Source organism: Macrobrachium nipponense, chromosome 38 (genome assembly GCF_015104395.2).
Source record: "Macrobrachium nipponense isolate FS-2020 chromosome 38, ASM1510439v2, whole genome shotgun sequence".
Classification (NCBI taxonomy): Eukaryota; Metazoa; Arthropoda; class Malacostraca; order Decapoda; family Palaemonidae; genus Macrobrachium; species Macrobrachium nipponense.
In genome coordinates, this window is record NC_061098.1 from 39,973,923 (window position 1) to 39,994,218 (window position 20,296).

Genomic DNA, 20,296 nt, shown 5'->3' on the forward strand with positions numbered 1-20,296 from the left:
AGGAGATTTAACAAAGTCCTTCACGGGAGACGCAGCTCGATCCTTACTAGGAGAGCGAAACTCCAAAGACATCCTCGGTTTCTTCACATCCAATCCAGGATCTTCCGAAAAACTTCAGGGCTGGAGGGGAGAGCGGAAGAAGCCTGCCAGGCTCTCTTCGACGGCCGAGAAGCTTCCGAGGAGCTCCAACCACGCTTGGGCGAAGGAGAAGGCGAAGACGAGAAGCATTGCCGTAAGACTTCTCTCTTGGCGCGATCCAAGGTAGCCTGGGAGCGAACATCAGGCGCTACCGAGGGGACGCCTGACCGGTGGGGGTTCTCCCTAACCTTCCTGCGGCTTTCGACTTTCCTCCTCCACTGGGTCTGGGAGTCTGGAAGAGGTCTAGGCCTAGAAGTATTAGGGAGCCGATCAGACGCACCCTCCACTGAACTGGGATCACTGCACAAATTACTATCACTCTTACCTTCTAGCACTTTAATTTTCAGCTCCATGCTGCGAATAGTGGCTCTCATAGTGTCCACCCTCCGAAGGCTGCATCTTCGGGTTCAATGCAGAAGCAGGGGCTGAAACTGGTAAAGGCGCTACGTCTACAACAGGGTTATCAACTTCAAACTCGCTAGCGCCGAGCCTACTAGAACTCCTAGATGAAGCTTTCCTAACCTTGTCCTTCTCAAGCTTTCTTACATAAGAAGAAAGCGCCTTCCATTCTTCTTCATTCAAATTACCACATTCATTACAAGGATTAATAAATGAGCAGTCATTCCCCCTACACCTCATGCATACTGTGTGAGGGTCTACAGCAGCTTTCGGTAGCCTCACCTTACAATCGCTAACAGAACAAACTCTGAACATAGTTGATTTCTTAATTTCTAAATCAGACATAATGAAATTCCAAGAATAATCAAAAGAATAATAAAAAACCGGTCCACAAATCGCAAATGCCAAGCCAAGGAGCAGGTACTTCACCAAAAGTCCGATGAAACAATCCAGGGCGAAAACGAGTAATAATCCAAAATCGAGAGGTATCACAACAGATGTAGTCGACACCGGCCACAGAAAAATTATGACTGGAAAGGGGGATTGGTTCATACACCTGCCACCCAGCGGCGGGTGGGGTAGATCACCTGACCTACCTGTCGCATTTGCCGCGAGTTTTGAATTCTGTCGTGACGTCAGAGACGTAAGCTAAGTATATATCTGGCAGGAAAGTTCATGTACAAAAACACAAATTAATTATACACATTTTACAGTTCTATCTTGCACAACATTTTCCTCTATCCTCACCTACTTGATTTTATTTACTTAATAGTACTATGGTGTATGTCGAAGAAATGCAAAAGTGCTTTTTCATGTTCTGTATATATTGTACATGAATACATTACGCATATATTATACTGTTGTGCGAGTTTTCTTTCTGTTTTCTTTTACAGTTTCCAACTGTTAGCGCGGAATTGTTTTACTAAGGAAGATTGAAAAGAACCTGCTGATGCAGGTACAAATCGTAAATCACAGGAACAATGCTGCTAATGAATAAGTTTTTAACAAGTTATTTTTTGTATTTTTCTACTAAGAGTGTTATTACATCTTTGAAAGCATATGTATTGACACTGATAATCTAAAATACCACTTATCAAATTCTATGAGAAAATTAAATTTAAGATCAATAGGACAGCCATCTCAAAAAAAAAGTGACCATCTTGGATTTTCAATGGCCAATTAGATAGACTTGACCAGAAACCATTAACCTGTTAAGTGTCACCAACGACACTTCCCAGTCGCTCGTCTCTCATGTTACCTTGCCTTTGACAGAGTGACAGTCATCCCTCTTTCAAGACATGCCACACTGAAATACACTTTAATATATTATAAAAATTGTGGGAACATTATTTGACAATATTATGAGCTAAATTACTGGTAAAGAAGAACATTTTTTGTAATGGAAAGACAGTCTGACAGAGAACATCTACTGCTTGTTTGCCAGGCCCAGAGCCCAAGTACACTTTCAGGCTTTCACGGATAAACAACTGATAATTTTGTTTTTATCCCATTTATTCCACATAATAAGCATTCCCAAAGTGAAAGAAAAACCTTTTGCCTCAAGAGATATTATCAATACTCGATGAAAAGACTGATGCTGACTAAGCAAAATATTTCCATGAGGTCAGTAGCTTTACTTATTTGAACACAAAAGAATTTTGCAAATTATGCCAAAAGAGACATCACGATAAGAACTGTGACAGCACAAAAATAAAGAAGTAAAACTCCTTACTTCACGACTGATAACTATCTGGGATGCTCGTTCCAGGTGCCTTGCAGCTCTGATGAGATAGTCAGGATGATCTAATGAAATCCAGTCTTGACATATGCTGATCATCTGGTCTACTGCTTCTCTCTGATTCCCAGCCTATAATAGGTACAAGTCATAAAAACTGAAATACACACACATAAACCTATATACTATAGTCAATGAATCTTAATATAGTACGTATGTACTCTAACTGTTGAGGATAGAAACAAATAATATTGAAACACCTCACACTTTCAGTGGGATTATGCTGTTGACCTGCAGTGCAATGTTAACACCCATATTTTCAATTTCTGTATTTATATTAATAACAGCACATTTGTATTGAAAAATGAAATTGTCCCCAGGTGATATGTGACCTTTATCTTGAAAATGGAGAAAAATATACAAACTTTACTGTAAATTAAACTTTGCTAATTTAGCCGTTATTCAAATGAGGCATGTATCTGAGAGGGGCCATATTCATAAATAAATAATATATAAATAATAATTCAAAATAAATAATAATAATTAATAATAAATTTAATAAAATTAAATAATAATAATAATAATAATAATAATAATAATACTTCAGCAGCATTACACTTGTAGAGATTCTTCTCTATTTTACGAATAGCAGCTTTTTTTGTGCTACTTAAAACAGGCTAGTAGAGCGCCTATAGAGGTCATGATCAAATACAGTGTCAAAATAGGTGTATGTATATATTTGAATTTTACAGAAAATTATGATACCATAGTCATCAAAGTCTCTCTCTCTCTCTCTCTCTCTCTCTCAAAGCGAGCTTTCGTCTGGAGCTGCCAAACATCTTCGGGCTGGGAAGCTGAGGGTGGACTGATCTTGGTGTGGTGTCCGTCCACCTTATATTTGGGGTTGACAGCAGGGGGTCTGCCCCATGCTGATCTCCTATTGGCTGGTGGCGGTGAGTCTTCGTTTTTATTGGTGGCCTGAGCCAGACCTTAAGCCACTTTCTCCAAGTTGATGGTTGCGATGCTGCAGGTCCTCCAGCCGTCTAGACCTCCTGAGTGGCGCAGTAACGTTGATGGGCATTGCGCTACGCTGCGAGACGTCAACGCTAATTCGATTTCCATCGGCTGCAGGAGTACCTCGTTCAGGGGCGTTGTCTTCCGTGGAGTTGTCGTGATCAGTGTTGTCATTGTTGGTGGCAGGTCTTCTCATACTCGTAGGGAGGAGAAATTCTTCCTGCGTCATATTTAGTGTAGGTTTTATTTGCTGGATGAGAAGCGCCTCCAGCAGGTGCAACCGACAGGCATAAGGGGCCTTCCCGATTATGTTCGTGTTCTGTATGAGGACATACCGGGAGATGGCCTCTTGATGTTTGGTGTGGGCATGATTCTTAATAGCCCCCTCTTGGGCGTGGCATGAGTCTCTCTTCGACAGGCACATGGTAGTCATACCTACACAGGCGCCGCTGCATTCGCGGGCTGGGCATGTGTACTGGTACACTACGCGCGTCTGCTTCATGGGGTCTCGTACCTGTGGAGAGGGGTTATTTTTCAGAATGCAGCTAAGACTCACACCCGCACCAAACATCAAGAGGTCATCTCCCAGGATGTCATCCTACAGAACACGATAATCGGGAAGGCCCCTGATGCCCGTCGGTTACGCCTGCTGGAGGCGCTTCTCATCCAGCAAATAAAACCTACACTGAATACGACGCAGGAAGAATTTCTCCTCCCTACGACTATGAGAAGACCTGCCACCAACAATGACACCACTGATCACGACAACTCCACGGAAGACAACGCCCCCGAACAAGGTACTCCTGCAGCCGATGGAAATCAAATTAGCCGTGACGTCCCGCAGCGTAGCGCAATGCCCATCAACGTTACCGCACCGCTCAGGAGGTCTAGACGGCTGCGGGACCTGCAGCATCACAACCATCGACTCGGAGAAAGTGGCTTGAGACCTGGCTCAAGCCACCAATGAAAACGAAGACTCACCGCCACCAGCCAATAGGAGATCAGCATGGGGCAGAACCCCTGCTGTCAACCCCAAATACAGGCAGTCCCCGGGTTACGACGGTCTCGGCTTACGATGTTCCGAGGTTACGACACTTTTCAATTATATTCATCAGACATTATTTCCAGGGTTATGACGCATGTTCCAGGGTTACGGCGCCTACAACACTCATCTGGCAGATGAAATATGACACCAGAAATGCAAAATAATCAATATTTGAAGGTTTTTTCAATGAAAAATGCCATAAGAATGCAGTTTACATAGTTTTCGATGCACCCAAAGCATTAAAAGTAAGGTTTTCTTAGGATTTTTGACGATGTTCCGGCTTACAACGATTTTTGGCTTACAATGCATCTCAAGAACAGAACCCCCGTCGTAACCCGGGGACTGCCTATATAAGGAGGACGGACACCACACCAAGATTAGTCCACCCTCAGCTTCCCAGCCCCAGGATGTCTGGTAGCTCCAGACGATAGCTTGCTTTAAGAGAGAGAGAGAGAGAGAGAGAGAGAGAGAGAGACGAGAGACGAGGAGAGAGACGAGGAGAGAAGAGAGAGAGAGAGAGAGAGAGAAAATCATTAATGACTTTGATGACTATGGTATCATAGTTTATCTGTAAAATTCAAATATATACACCTATTTTGATACTGTATTTGACCATGACCTCTATAGGCGCTCTACTAGCCTGTTTAAGTAGCACAGAAAAAGCCGCTATTCGTAAAATAGAGCAGAATCTCTACAAGTGTTAACGCAGCTGAAGTAGCCATTACTTTTAATAAAGTATGCTTGAGAGAGGGTCTACTTCCTAAGTACAATAATAATAATAATAATAATAATAATAATAATAATAATAATAATAATAATAATAATAATAATTATAATAATAATACTGTAATAATAATAATAATAAGTCTTATTGAAAGATATTGCTGCATCAGCTGCATTCAACTTATAATTAGTCTTTTCTTTTTCTAATAATAGCTTTCTCTCTGCTACTACAACTGGTGAGTATTGCGCCAATATTGCTCATCAGGAGGAGCCAATTTTAGGGATAATGGTTACAAATTTATTTATTTGTCACAGTAAATGTACAAATAGGTCAAAATATAAGTTAATCTAGTGGCCAACGTTTCTCTCGGTATCATCCGAGCATGATCACAGCAGTGGATCGGAGCAGACTGTTGGTGCTGTCCAGATCTACTCAATATATAGCGGCAGGTCAGCAGGGGGCCAACTGCTAGCTGCGTTTTCATTGGCCGGTGGCGCAATGCGCTCCCACCATTGGTTGAAGGAAGTTTTCTTCAAGACGCTTCTCGTCGTTGAAGGTTGCGATGTTGCAGCCTAGCAGACCGTTGAGGCTGCTAGGCTGCAAAATCGCGCTGAAAGTAATTCCTTCTGTAAAGGACCTCAGGTTTGTATAGTTAGGAAAAATACAATTTACTTTCAAAAATTGTGATTTGTTCCGACATGTTATACAAACCATCGGTCCTTTACATAGGGAAGACTCATTTATTGGTGGGAGGATCAGTGGCCAGACCTCTGGACCAATTCATAAGAGGGAAGCATTCATACTTCTTATGGATAGCAAGCAAGAACTTCAAGTCATAAGTAAGAGGCCAAATATAAAGCATTGGGTTTGTCTCTTATTGCTCTGCTTCCCCCTTTGTTACGGAAGGGACGGATAAAGAGGCGTCAACACTCAGGCCTGAGGTGTCAAGTTTTCTTCTTTTTCTTCAGATAGCACCACAGCACTAACAGGAAAAAACATCTCTTCTGTATCATTACAAGTAAAGTCATCTAGGGAGGGGATCGTGAAGGACTCAAACTTGGCACCAGGGACCGAAGGGTTCTGAATCTTTGCTATGAAATCCGGGGCGAAATCAAACACAACTGATCCCCATTCCCTCGAGTGTTTGACATCGAAGGAAAGACCATGAAGTTCTCCTACTCTCTTCGCCGATGCCAGGGCCAGCAGAAAGACGGTCTTGAGGGTCAGCTCCCTGTCTGACAACTCCCGGAGAGGCTCGTAGGGTCTACGAGTCAAACTCCTTAAGACAAGAGTCACGTCCCACTCAGGGGGCCTGAGTTCCCTGGGTGGGCAAGACCTCTCGAAGCTCCTCATCAGGAGAGATATTTCCATGAAGGAGGAAATATCAACTCCTTGCAGCTTAAGGACTAGGGCCAGGGTGGCTCTGTATCCTTAAACTGCTGAAACAGAGAGGAGCTTCTGGCGAAGGAAGATCAGGAAATCCGCTACCTGCTGAGGAGTGGCTCTGAGTGGAGGGAGACCCTGTCTATGACACCAACCACAGAAGACGGACCACTTTCCCTGGTATACTGCTGCAGAGGACTGTCTGAGGTATCCAGCCATCTCTGTTGCTGCTCAGCGAGAAAAGCCTCTCACTCGCATGAGATGGTGGATAACCGCCAGCCGTGAAGACACAGGGAATGCACTGCCTGGTGGTACCGTTCCACATGCAGTTGACACAGCAGGTTGTGCCATGGGGGAATCTCTTGCAGTGCCTCCAAGAGAAGAGCCAGCAGGTCCAGATACCAAACGGCCTGAGGTCATTTAGGTGCCACCTGAATCATCCGAAGATTGCTGGTGACCAGCACCCTGCTGATCACCTTGTGAATCAGACAGAACAGGGGAAAGGTGTACACTACGAGGTTGTCCCATGGATGTTGGAATGTGTCCTCTGCAGCTGCCCATGAGTCCGGCACAACTGAGAAGAAAACCTGAAGTTTCCTGTTGTGCCGGGGGGCGAACAGATCCGCTACTGGACGCCCCCACAGTTCAAACAGCCTTTCCACCACGTCTGGGTGTAGGGACCATTCTGTCCCAATCACCTGATTCTGGCAGCTGGGCTTGTCTCCCACTACATTCAGCTCTACTGAGTAAACTACAGCCCACTCGTGCACCTGCATCGTCAACTGGTGTAATGGGAGGGACACTAGGCCCCCTTGTTTGTTGACGTATGCCACTACCATGGTGCTGTCACTCATCAACACCACCGAGTTTCCCATCAGCCGTTCCTGGAATTCTTGGAGCGCGAGAAACGCTGCCTTGAGTTCCAGGACGTTGATGTGAAGGTGCTTGTCGTGTCGGTTCCACACTCCTGCAACCAGCAACTCTTCCAAGTGTGTGGCCCAACCCTTGGTTGATGTGTCTGAGAACTTAAGCATCTCCGGAGGGGGAGTGCGAAGCAGCACTCCTATTAAGAGGTTCCTGTCGTCTAGCCACCAAGCTAAATCCTCCCTTACTTCCTCCATAAGAGGAACCAGGAAGGATTGCGGATCCCACACCTGTGACCAGCACTCCTTTAGTCTCCATTGCAGAGACCGCAGGTGAAGACGCCCATGAGGGAGTAACTTCTTTAGTGATGACAGGTGATTGATCATCTCTGCCACTGCTGAGCTGGCTGTTCCTGTCGTGACAGAAACCGACGAGCTGCTTCCCTGAACCTGCTGATCCGCGAGTCGGTGGGAAAGACTCGTGCTGCTACCGTGTCGATCAGCATGCCCAGGTACTCCATCCTCTGCTTGGGCTTGAGATCTGACTTCTCAAAATTTACCACGATCCCCAGATTGCGGCAGAAGTCGAGGAGGGGATCTCTGTCCTGTAGCAACTGTGAGCAAGAGCTTGCCAGGACCAGCCAATTGTCGAGATACCTCATCAGACGTATCCCAACCAAATGGGCCCAAGCCGACACCAGATTGAACACTCACGTGAACACCTGTGGGGCAGTTGAGAGACCAAAACAAAGTGCCCTGAATTGGTACACCGTCCCATCGAGGATAAAGCGAAGATAGTTCCTGGAGGACTGATGGATAGGTATTTGGAAATACGCATCCTTCAGGTCCACCGAAAGCAGGAAATCATTCTCCCTGATAGAATCAAGCACTGAGTGTGCCGTTTCCATCGTGAACCAAATCTGGTGAACGAATCGGTTCGAAGGAGAGAGATCTATCACCGGTCTCCAACCCCCCGTAGACTTCTCCACCAGGAAAAGTCAGCTGTAGAACCCCGGTGACTGATCTCATACGATTTCCACAGCTCCTTTGCTCAGCATGATCTGCACTTCTCGAGTCAGTGCTACATCCCTGGCAGAACCGGGAATGTATGTTCGAAGATGGACAGGGTGTGAAGTGAGGGGTGGCCTCGACTCGAATGGAAGTAGATATCCCTCCCGAAGGACATCCACTACCCAAGTCTCGGGTCTGTAGTGCTGCCAAGTTGCCTAATGGCTCGCCAGGCAACCCCCTACTTCAGGCAGCAGGTGTGGGGGAACACCGTCCCTAGAATTTCCCTCTCTTCCCCTTCTGCTTAACCCCTTTTCCCGCGAGAGGAGGAGGCTTGAGAGGAGGGCTGACGCTCACCTCTCGAAGTGAAAGAGGAAGGCTGGGTTTTTCTCGCGCTACCCTTGATGGTACTGACGTCTTAGGAGCGGAGGAAGTGCTAGCTAAGCTCCGAGGCTTAGCCTCAGTTGAGCGAGACTTCCCAGAAGTCTTGGCAATTGCCTGGTGTACTAAGCGATCACTGTTCTCAGCTCTACGCTTTTCCACCACAGTGTCCACCATCTCTCTGGAGAAGAGAGAGGAGGAACCCAGAAACGGTCTGTTCCTCAGACCCAATGTTACCTCATGACTGGCTGCCCTGGTTACATGAGTCAGGACTGCATCTCTCCTCCTCAAAACCAGGTTGGCCCACAAGTTGGCCAACTAGTGGGTAAGGTAGGAAATGGCCCTACCTCCAGACTGGCAGAGTCTCCCGAATGCCAAATCTTCCCCAGAAACTATGGCTCTCAAGGAGGCTGCGACTATGGATACTGTGAGGGACCACAGATCCAGCCAGGAGACGGCCTGGAAAGCTGCCATGGCAGTGGATTCCAGGGTCGGCAACAGGTCTGTCGAAGGCACATAGAAACACCGCTGACGAAGCAGAGGAGGGGGAAGCAGCTTGTCCGACCAGCTGGCCCTGAGTGAAGCCTCTTGTCCGGAGACAAGAGCGTCCCCCTTGGTCCAGCACTCCATCGGCCAAAGAAGACTGGGGTAGCCCCACAGACGCTCTGGGTTCCTTCTTAGGTCCCCAGAATGACTCTTAACCTCAATGGACGGTCATAGGGGGCAACCACCGATCCTTCCCCGAGGTTGTTGTGCTGACGGATCAGCGCAATGACCTCTGCAAAAGACCCCTGTATCTCGGGGGTAACCGCGTCCTGAGGCGATGGACCGTCAGATCCATCCAGGCCGAGTCCCTCCCGAGACACTCTTCCTTCAGGAGGAAGAACCTCGCAGACCCTCCGTGGTCTCCTCTAACCACTTGAGCATATGACACGTCTGGTCCCAAAATCGAACCAGCCTCATAGGCTCTCGTGGCCGGACTGTAAGGAGCGCACTCCTCACGGTCACTCCTGTTCGCCTCACTCCTCCCAGTGTAGCCCAAGGAGGTTGAAGGGAACGGTGAGGAAGACCTGACGCTCTTACCCTGCCTACCAGCAGAACCAGTAGGCTGGGAGGACTGCAGGATATCGCCAACCCGCGGTGGTGATCGAGCTGTAGGTCTGGACCAGCAATCTCCCTGTGGAGAAGCGCTGAAGTGAGGATGGTAGCGTCGGTCTTGTTCATCAGGGGAGCTGCTACCAGCCATGCACACCATCTGATCATGCTGGTGTGATCAACGGTCGGGTGACTGGTAGCGTCCACTAACACGGTGAGAGCGAGCACTGTCCTCACGACACGCCACAGTTCCAGAAGCAGCCGAAGCTGTTCCCGGGGACCTAGGGGACCTCTTCCCAACCTCGACTCATGCACGGTCTGATGGGACAGTCACGTCAACCTGGGTACCAGTCAATCGCCAGTCTGGAACTTGGCTGCACGGTCACCAGCAGGTGACCATACACTCAGTGACGCTTGCTGGTGAGCGGCCAAGACGGTTCCCAGTCCAGAGGTGGAACCTCTAGATCTGGGAGCGGAGGTACCAGAGGTGGGTGATACCTCCACGGTTCCCGTCTTTCTCTTCCCTGAGGAAGGACAGACAGGCCTCCTTCCTTCAGGAACGGGAGGACTAGCAGAAGGCCAACCTGTCTCACTGGAGCGAGACAGACCCTTAGAAGTCTCTGTGCGAGACTTCTTAGGGGGGGTGAGGCCACCTTCTTCCTTGGCTGGGGGCCTTGGAAGTGGAAGGGGAAGAGGCAGCAGAAGACGACGACGAAGACGAAGAAGGCAACGACGACACCTTCCTCTTCTTCTTTGACTTCCTCTTCGCCAACTTCCTCAGGACAGCAGACAGGTCTCCCATCCAGGCTAGAAATGGGGCGGCTGCGGGGGCAGCGGGGTCCAGCTCCACCTAAGCAGGAGAAACTGATGGTTTGTATAACGCATCGAAACAAACAATGTTTATCCCATTTCAAGAAAAACCTGCGCTACTACCACATGAGGGCAGTAAAACAATTCCCAATACATGTATTATCATGAAGTGCAATACTGATGAATATATCTCATGAATGATTCATTCAAGTTCCTCCCATTTAACTTTCAGTCTAAATAATTGCACTGAACTATAGATGCATACCTAGGAGGCTTTGTAACTCTATAGCCACAACCTATACATCTGAAGGTCTTATTATCATTTTATAGCAACCTACTGGTCAAAAGTGTCAGCTGCCTCAGTAAGATAATGAGACCTTTAGACTCATTGGCCATGTCTACAACGACCTTCCTTCATTGGAATTTTATACATTTCATCTTAAATTAAAGTGGTTTGTTTAGATGGATTGTCTATTTTGCTGAAATTGCCTCTCCACAGAAGGCTTCACAGCTTCCTCTCCCTCTGTGTTTGTTAAGATGTCACATCATTATGCTTCCTTCTTATGAGGCCAACAGATATTGGCACTATACCCTATAGGGCTTCTTGGCGATTTGGGCGTTGTCCCCTACGTTGCCAAATGTACTTCTCTCGAATTTTTAAAGGCCTACCCTTCCCATTTACCCCTTTTAATCCGTGCGTCTATCTATCAAGGAGGTTTACCCTCCTTGGCATTTGTTAATGTCTCATGGGAGCAGTATACTTCTGGGGGTTCCCTGTTGCCTCGGCACTCCTTCAAAAATATTTCCATTCTTCCAGGTCTCTCTGTTTTTCATATAGTCTAATAAAATCTTTTTTAGGACCTTTCTTGTGATTATCACAAGCCACTGAACTTCCGCAGTTTTAATTTACTTGTTTTTGTATTAATTTACTGTATATATAGATATATAATATATATATATATATATATATGAGAGATATATATATATATATATATATATATATATATATATATATATGTTATATAATATATATATATATATATACATATATATATATATATATATATATATATAATATACATATATATTATATATATAGAATATATATATATATATATATATACTATATATATATATATATATATATATATATATATTATATATATATAATATATATATATACATATATAATATATAATATATAAACTATAAAAGAGAGAGAGAGAGAGAGAGAGAGAGAGAGAGAGAGAGAGAGAGAGAGAGAGAGAGAGACGGGAGAGAGAGAGAGAGAGAGAGGCATAAAATATACAAGTGAAATTATCGGCAGCTATTCAGTTTATCATCTTTATATAATATACTCCCTCGTTTCTTTCCTTAACAGTATTCTATAACATTTTTCTATTCTTATATCTTCATAACGGTTTGTCAAAACAAATAAATGATTATTTGGGGTCAAGAATGTCATATAGTGATAATAATAGACAAGAATGACAAGACACTTATTATATATACATTACTGCACGTTATAAATACAACAACTTTCAAGAAACAATTCGTTATATATATAAGTAAATTAATTTTGGGACCTGAAAAGAATATTTGCATTAAGAATGGTACCAGCCCAGCATGAAAGACAATTAAGCGACGACTACCTTTTCCAGTAGGGGGTTTAGTCCCGGCTGTTTGACGTCTTTATGCCCTAAGGTCAGCTTAACACCTGAGAGAAGAACTGGCAGCGCTGGAAAATATTTTTGCCAAGTTTAAGAAAAAACGTGTTGTTTTTCTGTTGTTAAAAGCCAGATAATCACGAGGGCTTTCAATAATCGGCAAAAATTAATGAGAAATCAAATACATTTGCGTTGTATAACTTATGCTGCCTTCAAATCCCTTACAACATGAGTGGGAATATTTGATTTGGCATCGCCGGTCACCGCCAATACCCTACCCTTTTCGCCATCAAGGAACCGATAGGGTATAGTATCTATGAAAGAGTAGAAGCCCTAGAGGTAGAAATGTATCCACTGGCCTGGTCTCAATGCAGCCAAATTCATCCATAAACAATGTTATTTTGACATTTGGCACTGGATGCATTTGAATGAAATGAAAGGCACTTTGATTACTACTTGAGGACATTTTCTGGTTCCTGTAACACATTTCACATACAGTGTATTTGTTTAAGTATTTGGTCTTTCAACTGATTATTTGATGTTCAAATAATCAAGTTCCACTTCAACAAGATTGTAGATTTTAAGTATGTATATTCAAAATGTTATGGATGAGGTGACAGGGTTCATTTGAACTTTAGCATACATCCTGAGCTGCACAAGTGTTTTGGCACTCAAGCAGTAAGGCATTAAAATACAATCTTTTTTATCAGAGCTCTTATGAGTGCATTCATATGTTCCCTAAACTTGAATTATTTACAATGTCTCAAAATCCTACCAACAACTGGGGAAATCTTCACAATAAGCTGGAACAGTTGCTTCATTTAACAACTTATGATACAAAAATATATTTTCCATTTTAAAGATTTCATCTCTACAAATGCATGATATGATATCAGGCAGAAGGCATTACTTTCAGTGACAAATTGGATGGCTAAATGTGCATCCAGAATCACATGTAAGATTTCTGGTGTGTGGATACCAGGAAGTGATACCCAGAGTACTAATTCACTTGTACATTCCTAAGGCAAGAATGAATGTCACACAGTTATGTCTCTGAAGGTTTTCCAGACTGGTTTGTGGTTAAAAGAAATACAAGTACTATAGTGTTTCCATCCACAGCAAATCACCTAGTTCTTCCATAGTATCGTTATGTCACTAAGGATCTAACATCCATGAATAGTTCAAATGTCCAATAAGCCAAAAAGGTTATCTGTAGCTCTGTATAACCTGATATGCTTGTATTTACAAAAAATTGCGATAAAGGGTGGTACTAAACATTTCAGTTCACCATTACTGTTGGCAGCATGCGCCTTCATGAAAAACTACAATATTCTGTGTCTGCCATACCAGTCTACATACATGATATCCGCAAGTGTGTCATCAAGTCCATAATATGACAATTTGTCCAAAATTGCATTTTTCCTAACTATACAAACCTGAGGTTCCCTTTTACAATAGGAAGGTACTAGCGGCAGCTGGATAGGTCGTAAGCTTTCGAACAAGGGGTTCGGTAGTTAAACTGCTTGTTTTTTTTTCCGACAGGCTCGCTGCTGCGAGCCTCGACTGGGAGGTTAAACAAATCACTTTTGCTTTTGGCCCAAGCAAAAACTGCAGAGTGGAGGGGTGGCATGATGTGGGGCTATGTGTAAAAGGACCTCAGGTTTGTATAGTTAGGAAAAAAAACAAAAATGCAATTTTGGACAAATTGTCATTTGTTCCGACACGGCATACAAACCTTCGGTCCTTTTACAATAGGAAAGACTCACTTCTTGGTGGGAGGAATCTGAGTCTTTTGTGAACAGACTGGTGTTTCGCCCAACCTTGGAAGCCTCCCTGGTCGTAAGAAGAGCGAGGGAGGGATCCAAGCCTCTGTCCGATTGATCGGGGTGTGCACCGCAGGATCAATGGTCAGACCTCTGGACCGCAGTACTAAGAGAGAGGCAAGCGTATCTCTTCGTACCAGCAATGTAAGAACTTGTTCCTGTACAGGAGCAAATATAAAGTCATTGGGGTTTGACTCTTGTAGGCATCCACTTACCCCCTTGTAGAAGGATGTGGTGGATATTCTGCTCCTATTCCCTAGTGAAAGGGATAGGATGGGGGCTCTGTCATATAGCTCACCTGCATCTCGTCCTCATCCAGCGTAGTGACGACCGTGGCCCTCTGCCACAGTAGTGAGGAGGAGGAAAAGACGGGAAGAGGGAGCCAGTCACTCACTCATTCACACATCCATCCACACAGTCACACACAGGAATCGATGCTGTTTCAGCCTGCGAAGGTCTGGGTTAGCTACACAACTTGTTGAGCAGCACCACGGGTCCCAAGGAAAGGTATCCAAGGACCTGTGGGCAATATCCCGAAGTAGAAGGACGTAAGGTAGTCTGGTTAGACCAGACCCCTGCCTTCAGGACCTGCGCCACGGAGAAGTTCTTAACGAAACGCCAACGAGGGGCCAATACTTCTGACTTCGTGAGCTCTCGGACGGGACGTACGGATGTCGTCACTACCATCAGCTTCATACGCCCTCCTGATGACCTCACGCAGCCAGAATGAAAGAGTGTTCTTGGATACTTCTTTCTTGGTGACCCCGGTGCTAACGAAGAGGCGTCGACACTCAGGCCTGAGGTGTCGAGTTCTCTTCAGATAGCGCCGTAGCGCCCTCACAGGACAAAGCAGCATCTCATCCGCATCATTATCGGTGAAGTCCATTAGGGAGGGAATCGTGAATGACTCGAACCTGTCGTCAGGGATCGACGGTTTCTGAGTCTTCGCAACGAAGTTCGGGACGAAATCGAGCGTCACGGATCCCCATCCCCGTGGAGTGTCGTACATCACAGAAAGACCATGAAGTTCCCCTACTCTCTTCGCCGATGCCAGGGCCAGCAAGAAGAGGGTCTTGAGGGTCAGATCCCTGGTCTGACGACTCGGAGTGGCTCGAACGGCGTTCGAGTCAGACTCCTAAGTACGAGAGTCACATCCCACGCAGGGGGCCTGAGTTCCCTGGGTGGGCAAGACCTTTCGAAGCTCCTCATAAGCAAGGAGATCTCGAACGAGTTTCGAGATGTTCCAATCCCCTCAGTTTCAGGACGAGCGCCAAGGCGGCTCTGTATCCTTTGACTGTGGGGACTGAGAGGAGCTTCTCTCGGCGAAGAAAAACGGAGGAAATCCGCTACTGCGAAGAGTGGCTCTGAGAGGAGATAGACCCCGTCTACGACACCAACCACAGAAGACGGCCCACTTCCCCTGGTACACAGCTGCAGAGGACTGACGGACGTTTCCAGCCATCTCTGTTGCTGCGCTACGAGAAAAGCCTCTCGTTCGCAAGAGATGGTGGATAACAGCCAGCCGTGAAGACGTAGGGACTGGACTGCTCGGTGGCTACGCTCGATGTGTGGCTGGCGGCGAGAAGGTTGTGCCAAGGGGGAATCTCTCTCGGTTCTCCTGCGCAGAAGAGCCAGCAGGTCCAGATACCAAATGGCCTGTGGCCATTTGGGAGCCACCAGGATCATCCTGAGATTCGGGGTGACCAGTGCTCGACTGATCACCTTGCGAATCAGGCTTAACGGGGGAAAGGCATAGACGAAGAGGTTGTCCCACGGGTGTTGAAGAGCGTCCTCTGCAGCTGCCCATGGGTCCGGCACGGCCGAGAAGAACACCTGGAGCTTCCTGTTGTGCCGGGTGGCGAACAGATCCACGACTGGGTCGACCCCCCACAGGTAGAAGAGCCTTTCCGCCACGTCCTGGTGTAGAGACCATTCGGTCCCTATCACCTGATCCCGACGCTGAGCGTGTCTGCTACTACGTTCCTCTTCCCTGGAATGTAGCGTGCCGACAGCTCTATTGAGTGTGCCTCGGCCCACTCGTGCACCTGCCGAGTCAACTGGTACAACGGGAGAGACACTAGGCCCCCTGTTTGTTGACGTAGGCCACCACCGTGGTGTTGTCGCACATCAACACACTGAGTGTCCCATCAAGCGGTCCTGGAACTCTTGGAGACGCGGAGGAACGCTGCCTTGAGTTCCAGTACATTGATGTGAAGGTGCTTGTCGTTCTCGTCCCACACTCCTGAAGTCAGCAACTCCTCCAGGTGCGCCCCATCTCGGTCGATGCTTCTGAACAGCTGCATGTCCGGGGGGGGAGTGCGCAGAGGCACTCCTCTTAAGAGGTTCCTGTCGTCCAGCCACCAGGCTAGGTCCTGCCTCACCTCCTGTGTCAGTGACACTGGAAAGCTTGGGGGATCCGTCGCCTGTGACCACCAACTCTCCTTAGTCTCCACTGAAGAGACCGCAGGTGAAGACGCCCGTGAGGGACTAACTTCTCGAGTGACGACAGGTGTCGATCACGACTTGCCATCGCTGAGCTACCTGTTCCTGCCGAGACAGGAACGGTTGGAGCCTCCCTGATCTGCTGATCCGCGAGTCTGCGGGGAAGACTCGCCCTGCTACCGTGTCGATCAGCATACCCAGGTACTTCATCCTCTGCTTGGGCTCGAGATCGGACTTTTCGAAGTTCACAACGATCCCCAGATCGCGACAGAACTCGAGCAGTCGATCCCTGTCCTGTAGCAACTGCGAGCGGGAGCTCGCCAGGACTAACCAATCGTCGAGATACCTCATCAGACGTATCCCGTGCGAATGGGCCCAAGCAGACACCAGAGTGAACACTCGCGTGAACACCTGTGGGGCGGTTGAGAGACCGAAGCAAAGTGCCCTGAACTGGTAACACACCGTCCCGTCGAGGATGAAGCGGAGGTACTTTCTGGAGGACTGATGAATGGGTATTTGGAAATACGCATCCTTCAAGTCCACTGAAAGCATGAAATCGTTCTCCTGATGGAGTCGAGCACTGAGCGTGCCGTCTCCATCGTGAACCGGGTCTGGCGAACAAACCGGTTTCAGGGGAGAGAGATCTATCACCGGGCCGCCAGCCTCCCGTTAGACTTTTCCACCAGGAAGAGTCGACTGTAAAAGCCTGGTGACTGATCCGTGACGATTTCTACAGCTCTCTTGCTCAGCATGGTCTTGATCTCCTGTCTCAATGCTACGTCCTTCGATGACCCTGGAACGTATGACTGCTGTTGGACCGGGTTGGAGGTGAGGGGTGGCCGAGATTCGAAGTAATAGATATCCCTCCCGAAGGACATCTACAATCCAGGTCTCGGCGCCGTAGCGCTGCCAGTTGCCCAATGGCTGGCCAGGCACCCCCCCACTTTCCGGCAGCAGGTCGGGAGGGGGAACGCCGTCCCTAGCGTTTCCCCCCCCTTTCCCCCCTTTCTTCGACTTCTTCCCAGAGCCTCCACGGGAGGAGGAGGGCTGGGAGGAGGGCTGGTTACGGCTCCCCTTGGTAGAAGTCGAAGAAGACAGAGTCTTTCCCCGGGGCTTCGACGCCGCTACCGTCTTAGCCACCGAGGAAGCGCTAGCCGAGCTCTTAGACTTGGCCGCAGTCCGAGGCTGCCAGAAGCCTTCGAGACTGCCTGGTGAACCAGACGGTCACTGTCGTCAGAGCGCCGTCTGCCCACCGCAGCGTCCACCATCTCTCCTGGGAAGAGAGACGTGGAACTCCGTAAAGGTCCTTTGCGAAGTCCCAACGCCGCTTCACGCCCGGCCGCCCTGGAAACCCGAGTAAGTGACAGCAGTCCCTTCGTCGGAGAACCAGGTTGGCCCACAGTTTCAACCGTCTGGTGGGCAAGGAAGGAGATGGCTCTTCCTCCAGACTTGGCAAAGTCTCCTGAAGGCCGAGTCATCTTCGGGAGAAATTCCCCCGGAGTTGGCTGCGACCTTAGATACTGTTGAGGGACCGCACAGGATCTAGCCAGGAGACGGCCTGGAAAGCTGCCATGGCGGTAGATTCCAGGCCGAGTGCCTCTTGCTGCGAGAACCACAGGTTCTCGGACAGGAGCTGCTGCAGAGGCACACACCCGGAGTCAGCCTGGCTAACTCCGGGTTCACTGTTTGGGCGGCAATCGGGTCTTCGGATGGCACGTACGCCGCTGTCGCAGAGAGGAGGTGGAAGCAGCTTGCTCGACCTGCCAGACTTGAGCGAACCGTCTTGTCCGGAGACAAGCGATTCAACCTGGTCCAGCACTGAGTCCGCAAGCTCAGAACGCGGCAAACCCACCGTCGGTCTGGGTTCCCTCTTCGGGCCCCAGAACGACTCGAGCCGGGACGTGGGCTCGGATGGTGGGAGCGGCGATCCTTCCCCGAGGTCGTTGTGCTGACGAATCGCGCAATAACCTCGGCAAAGTTCCTCTGGATCTCAGGAGTGGACTTGCGTCCTGCGGAGTCGGACCGTCCAACCAGTCCCTCAACAGGAGCATCTCCCGAGACCCTCCTCCCTCAAGGGGAGGAACAGCGACAGCCCCTCTCGGTCTCCTCCAACCACCTGTGCGTACGACCTGGCTGGCCCGAGAACCGTGCTGGTACGTACGACGACGTGGTGGGATCCTGAGGGGCGCACCCCTCACGATCACTCCTCAATACCTCGCCCCTCCCCTCCCGGTGTAACCCGAGGAGGTTGAAGGTATGGAGAGGCAGACCTGACGCTCCCTCCTCGCTCGCTGGCAGAACCAGCGGGCTTGGAAGACTGCAGCGATCGCCAACCCGCCCGGCGTGGCGATCGAGCTGCAGACCTAGTCGAGCCGTCTCGCTGTGGAGAACGGCTGGACCGAGAACAGCGGGCCCCGGTCTCGTGTGTCAGAGGAGCTGGTGCTGGTCGCCGTACCCGATCGCTCTCTGTGAGAGTGACGGTCGGCGACCGGCGAGCTCCACTGTCACGGTGAGATCGGTGCGTATCCTCACGGTGCGTCAGTTCGCTGTACCAGCCGTGGCTGGTGCCGGCGAACGGGGGGACCTCTTCCCAGCCTCAGCCGTGGACCGGTCATGGCACCGTCACGTCCGCCCGGGTAGCCAGCTGCGCGCGAGAGAGCGAGAGCTGGTCTGGTGAGAGTCGCGTGAGCGGCTGTCACCAGTCTTCTGCTCCGTGCCGTGAACCTGACGCTGAGCGGACTCAGAGGTCTGGTTCTTGCTGTACGGCGCTGTTAGGCGACCGTACACTCGGTACCTCTCGCGAACGAGAGGCCGAGACGGACCCTGCTGCTGTGGGCCGAACCACTGACAGCAGGTGAGGAAGTGCCGGTGTTAGCCGGCACTCCTCTGGTCCCCGTAGTCTTCTTCCCTTGCGGAAGAAGAGACGGGTCCTGCCCCCCGAAGGAGCAGGGTGACCAGCGGAAGAACCCCCCGTCTCACCAGAGCGAGACGGGCCCTTAGAAGTTCCCGAAGGAGACTTCTTAGGGGGGGGGAGGGCGACCTTCTTCTTCTTCGGCGGGGGAAGCCTTAGAAGAAGAAGGGGAAGAGGCGGAGACGACGACGACGACGAAGAAGACGATGAAGACGACGACGACACCTTCCTCCTCTTCTTTCTTCTTCTTCGTCAACCTCCTCAGGACCGACGTCAGATCTGTCATCCAGAGCGGAGCCGGGCTGCTGTTGCCGAAGCAACAGGGCCCGGACGCACCTGTCCGAACAGATCAGCATCGGGAGCAGCGGCGCCAGGAACAGGAACAACATCAGCAGGTGCAGGCATCACAGGAACGGCAGAAGAGACAGCAGGAGCAGGTACAGGAACGGCAGCAGTGGTCAACGTCACGTCCGTGGACAGCAGCTGGGCAGGTACGGCAGGTAGGCGGAAGACTGTGTAAGCGGTCCAGATGGCGGACCCAGCGCACAGACATTCCTAGGTACCGGTGGGAGGTCCAGGGACCCCGGGGCGGAGCTCTTCGGGCACACGAAGTCCGGTCGCGGCAGCACGGCAAACCCAGGTGGCGGCATCACACTCCCCCGAGGTACGGCGACTGGCCCCTGCACCGATGTAGTGGGGTCACGAGACCGCGTGCGGGGTGTCACCCCCAGGTGAGGAGGTGAAGCGTAGCCGGGTGTTTGTAAGGGTCGTGGTGTGGTCGTGACCGTAGCATGGGTGACCGCCACGGAGCCAGCGAGATGGTAGAGCAGCCCCATGGACCACTCGGCACGCCCTGCA

General features: G+C 49.1%; 1 protein-coding gene across 3 annotated transcripts in view; it reads right to left on the reverse strand.

Annotated features, from left to right (window-relative positions):
• The window catches only part of LOC135209719 (L-fucose kinase-like), a 262,617-nt gene that overhangs the window by 53,249 nt on the left and 189,072 nt on the right, over positions 1-20,296 (reverse strand). For all 3 annotated transcript variants that reach the window (XM_064242480.1, XM_064242482.1, XM_064242481.1), the window contains one exon: positions 2,270-2,404. In XM_064242480.1, coding sequence (XP_064098550.1) covers positions 2,270-2,404 — 135 coding nt within the window. The remainder of the gene's footprint in view (positions 1-2,269; positions 2,405-20,296) is intronic.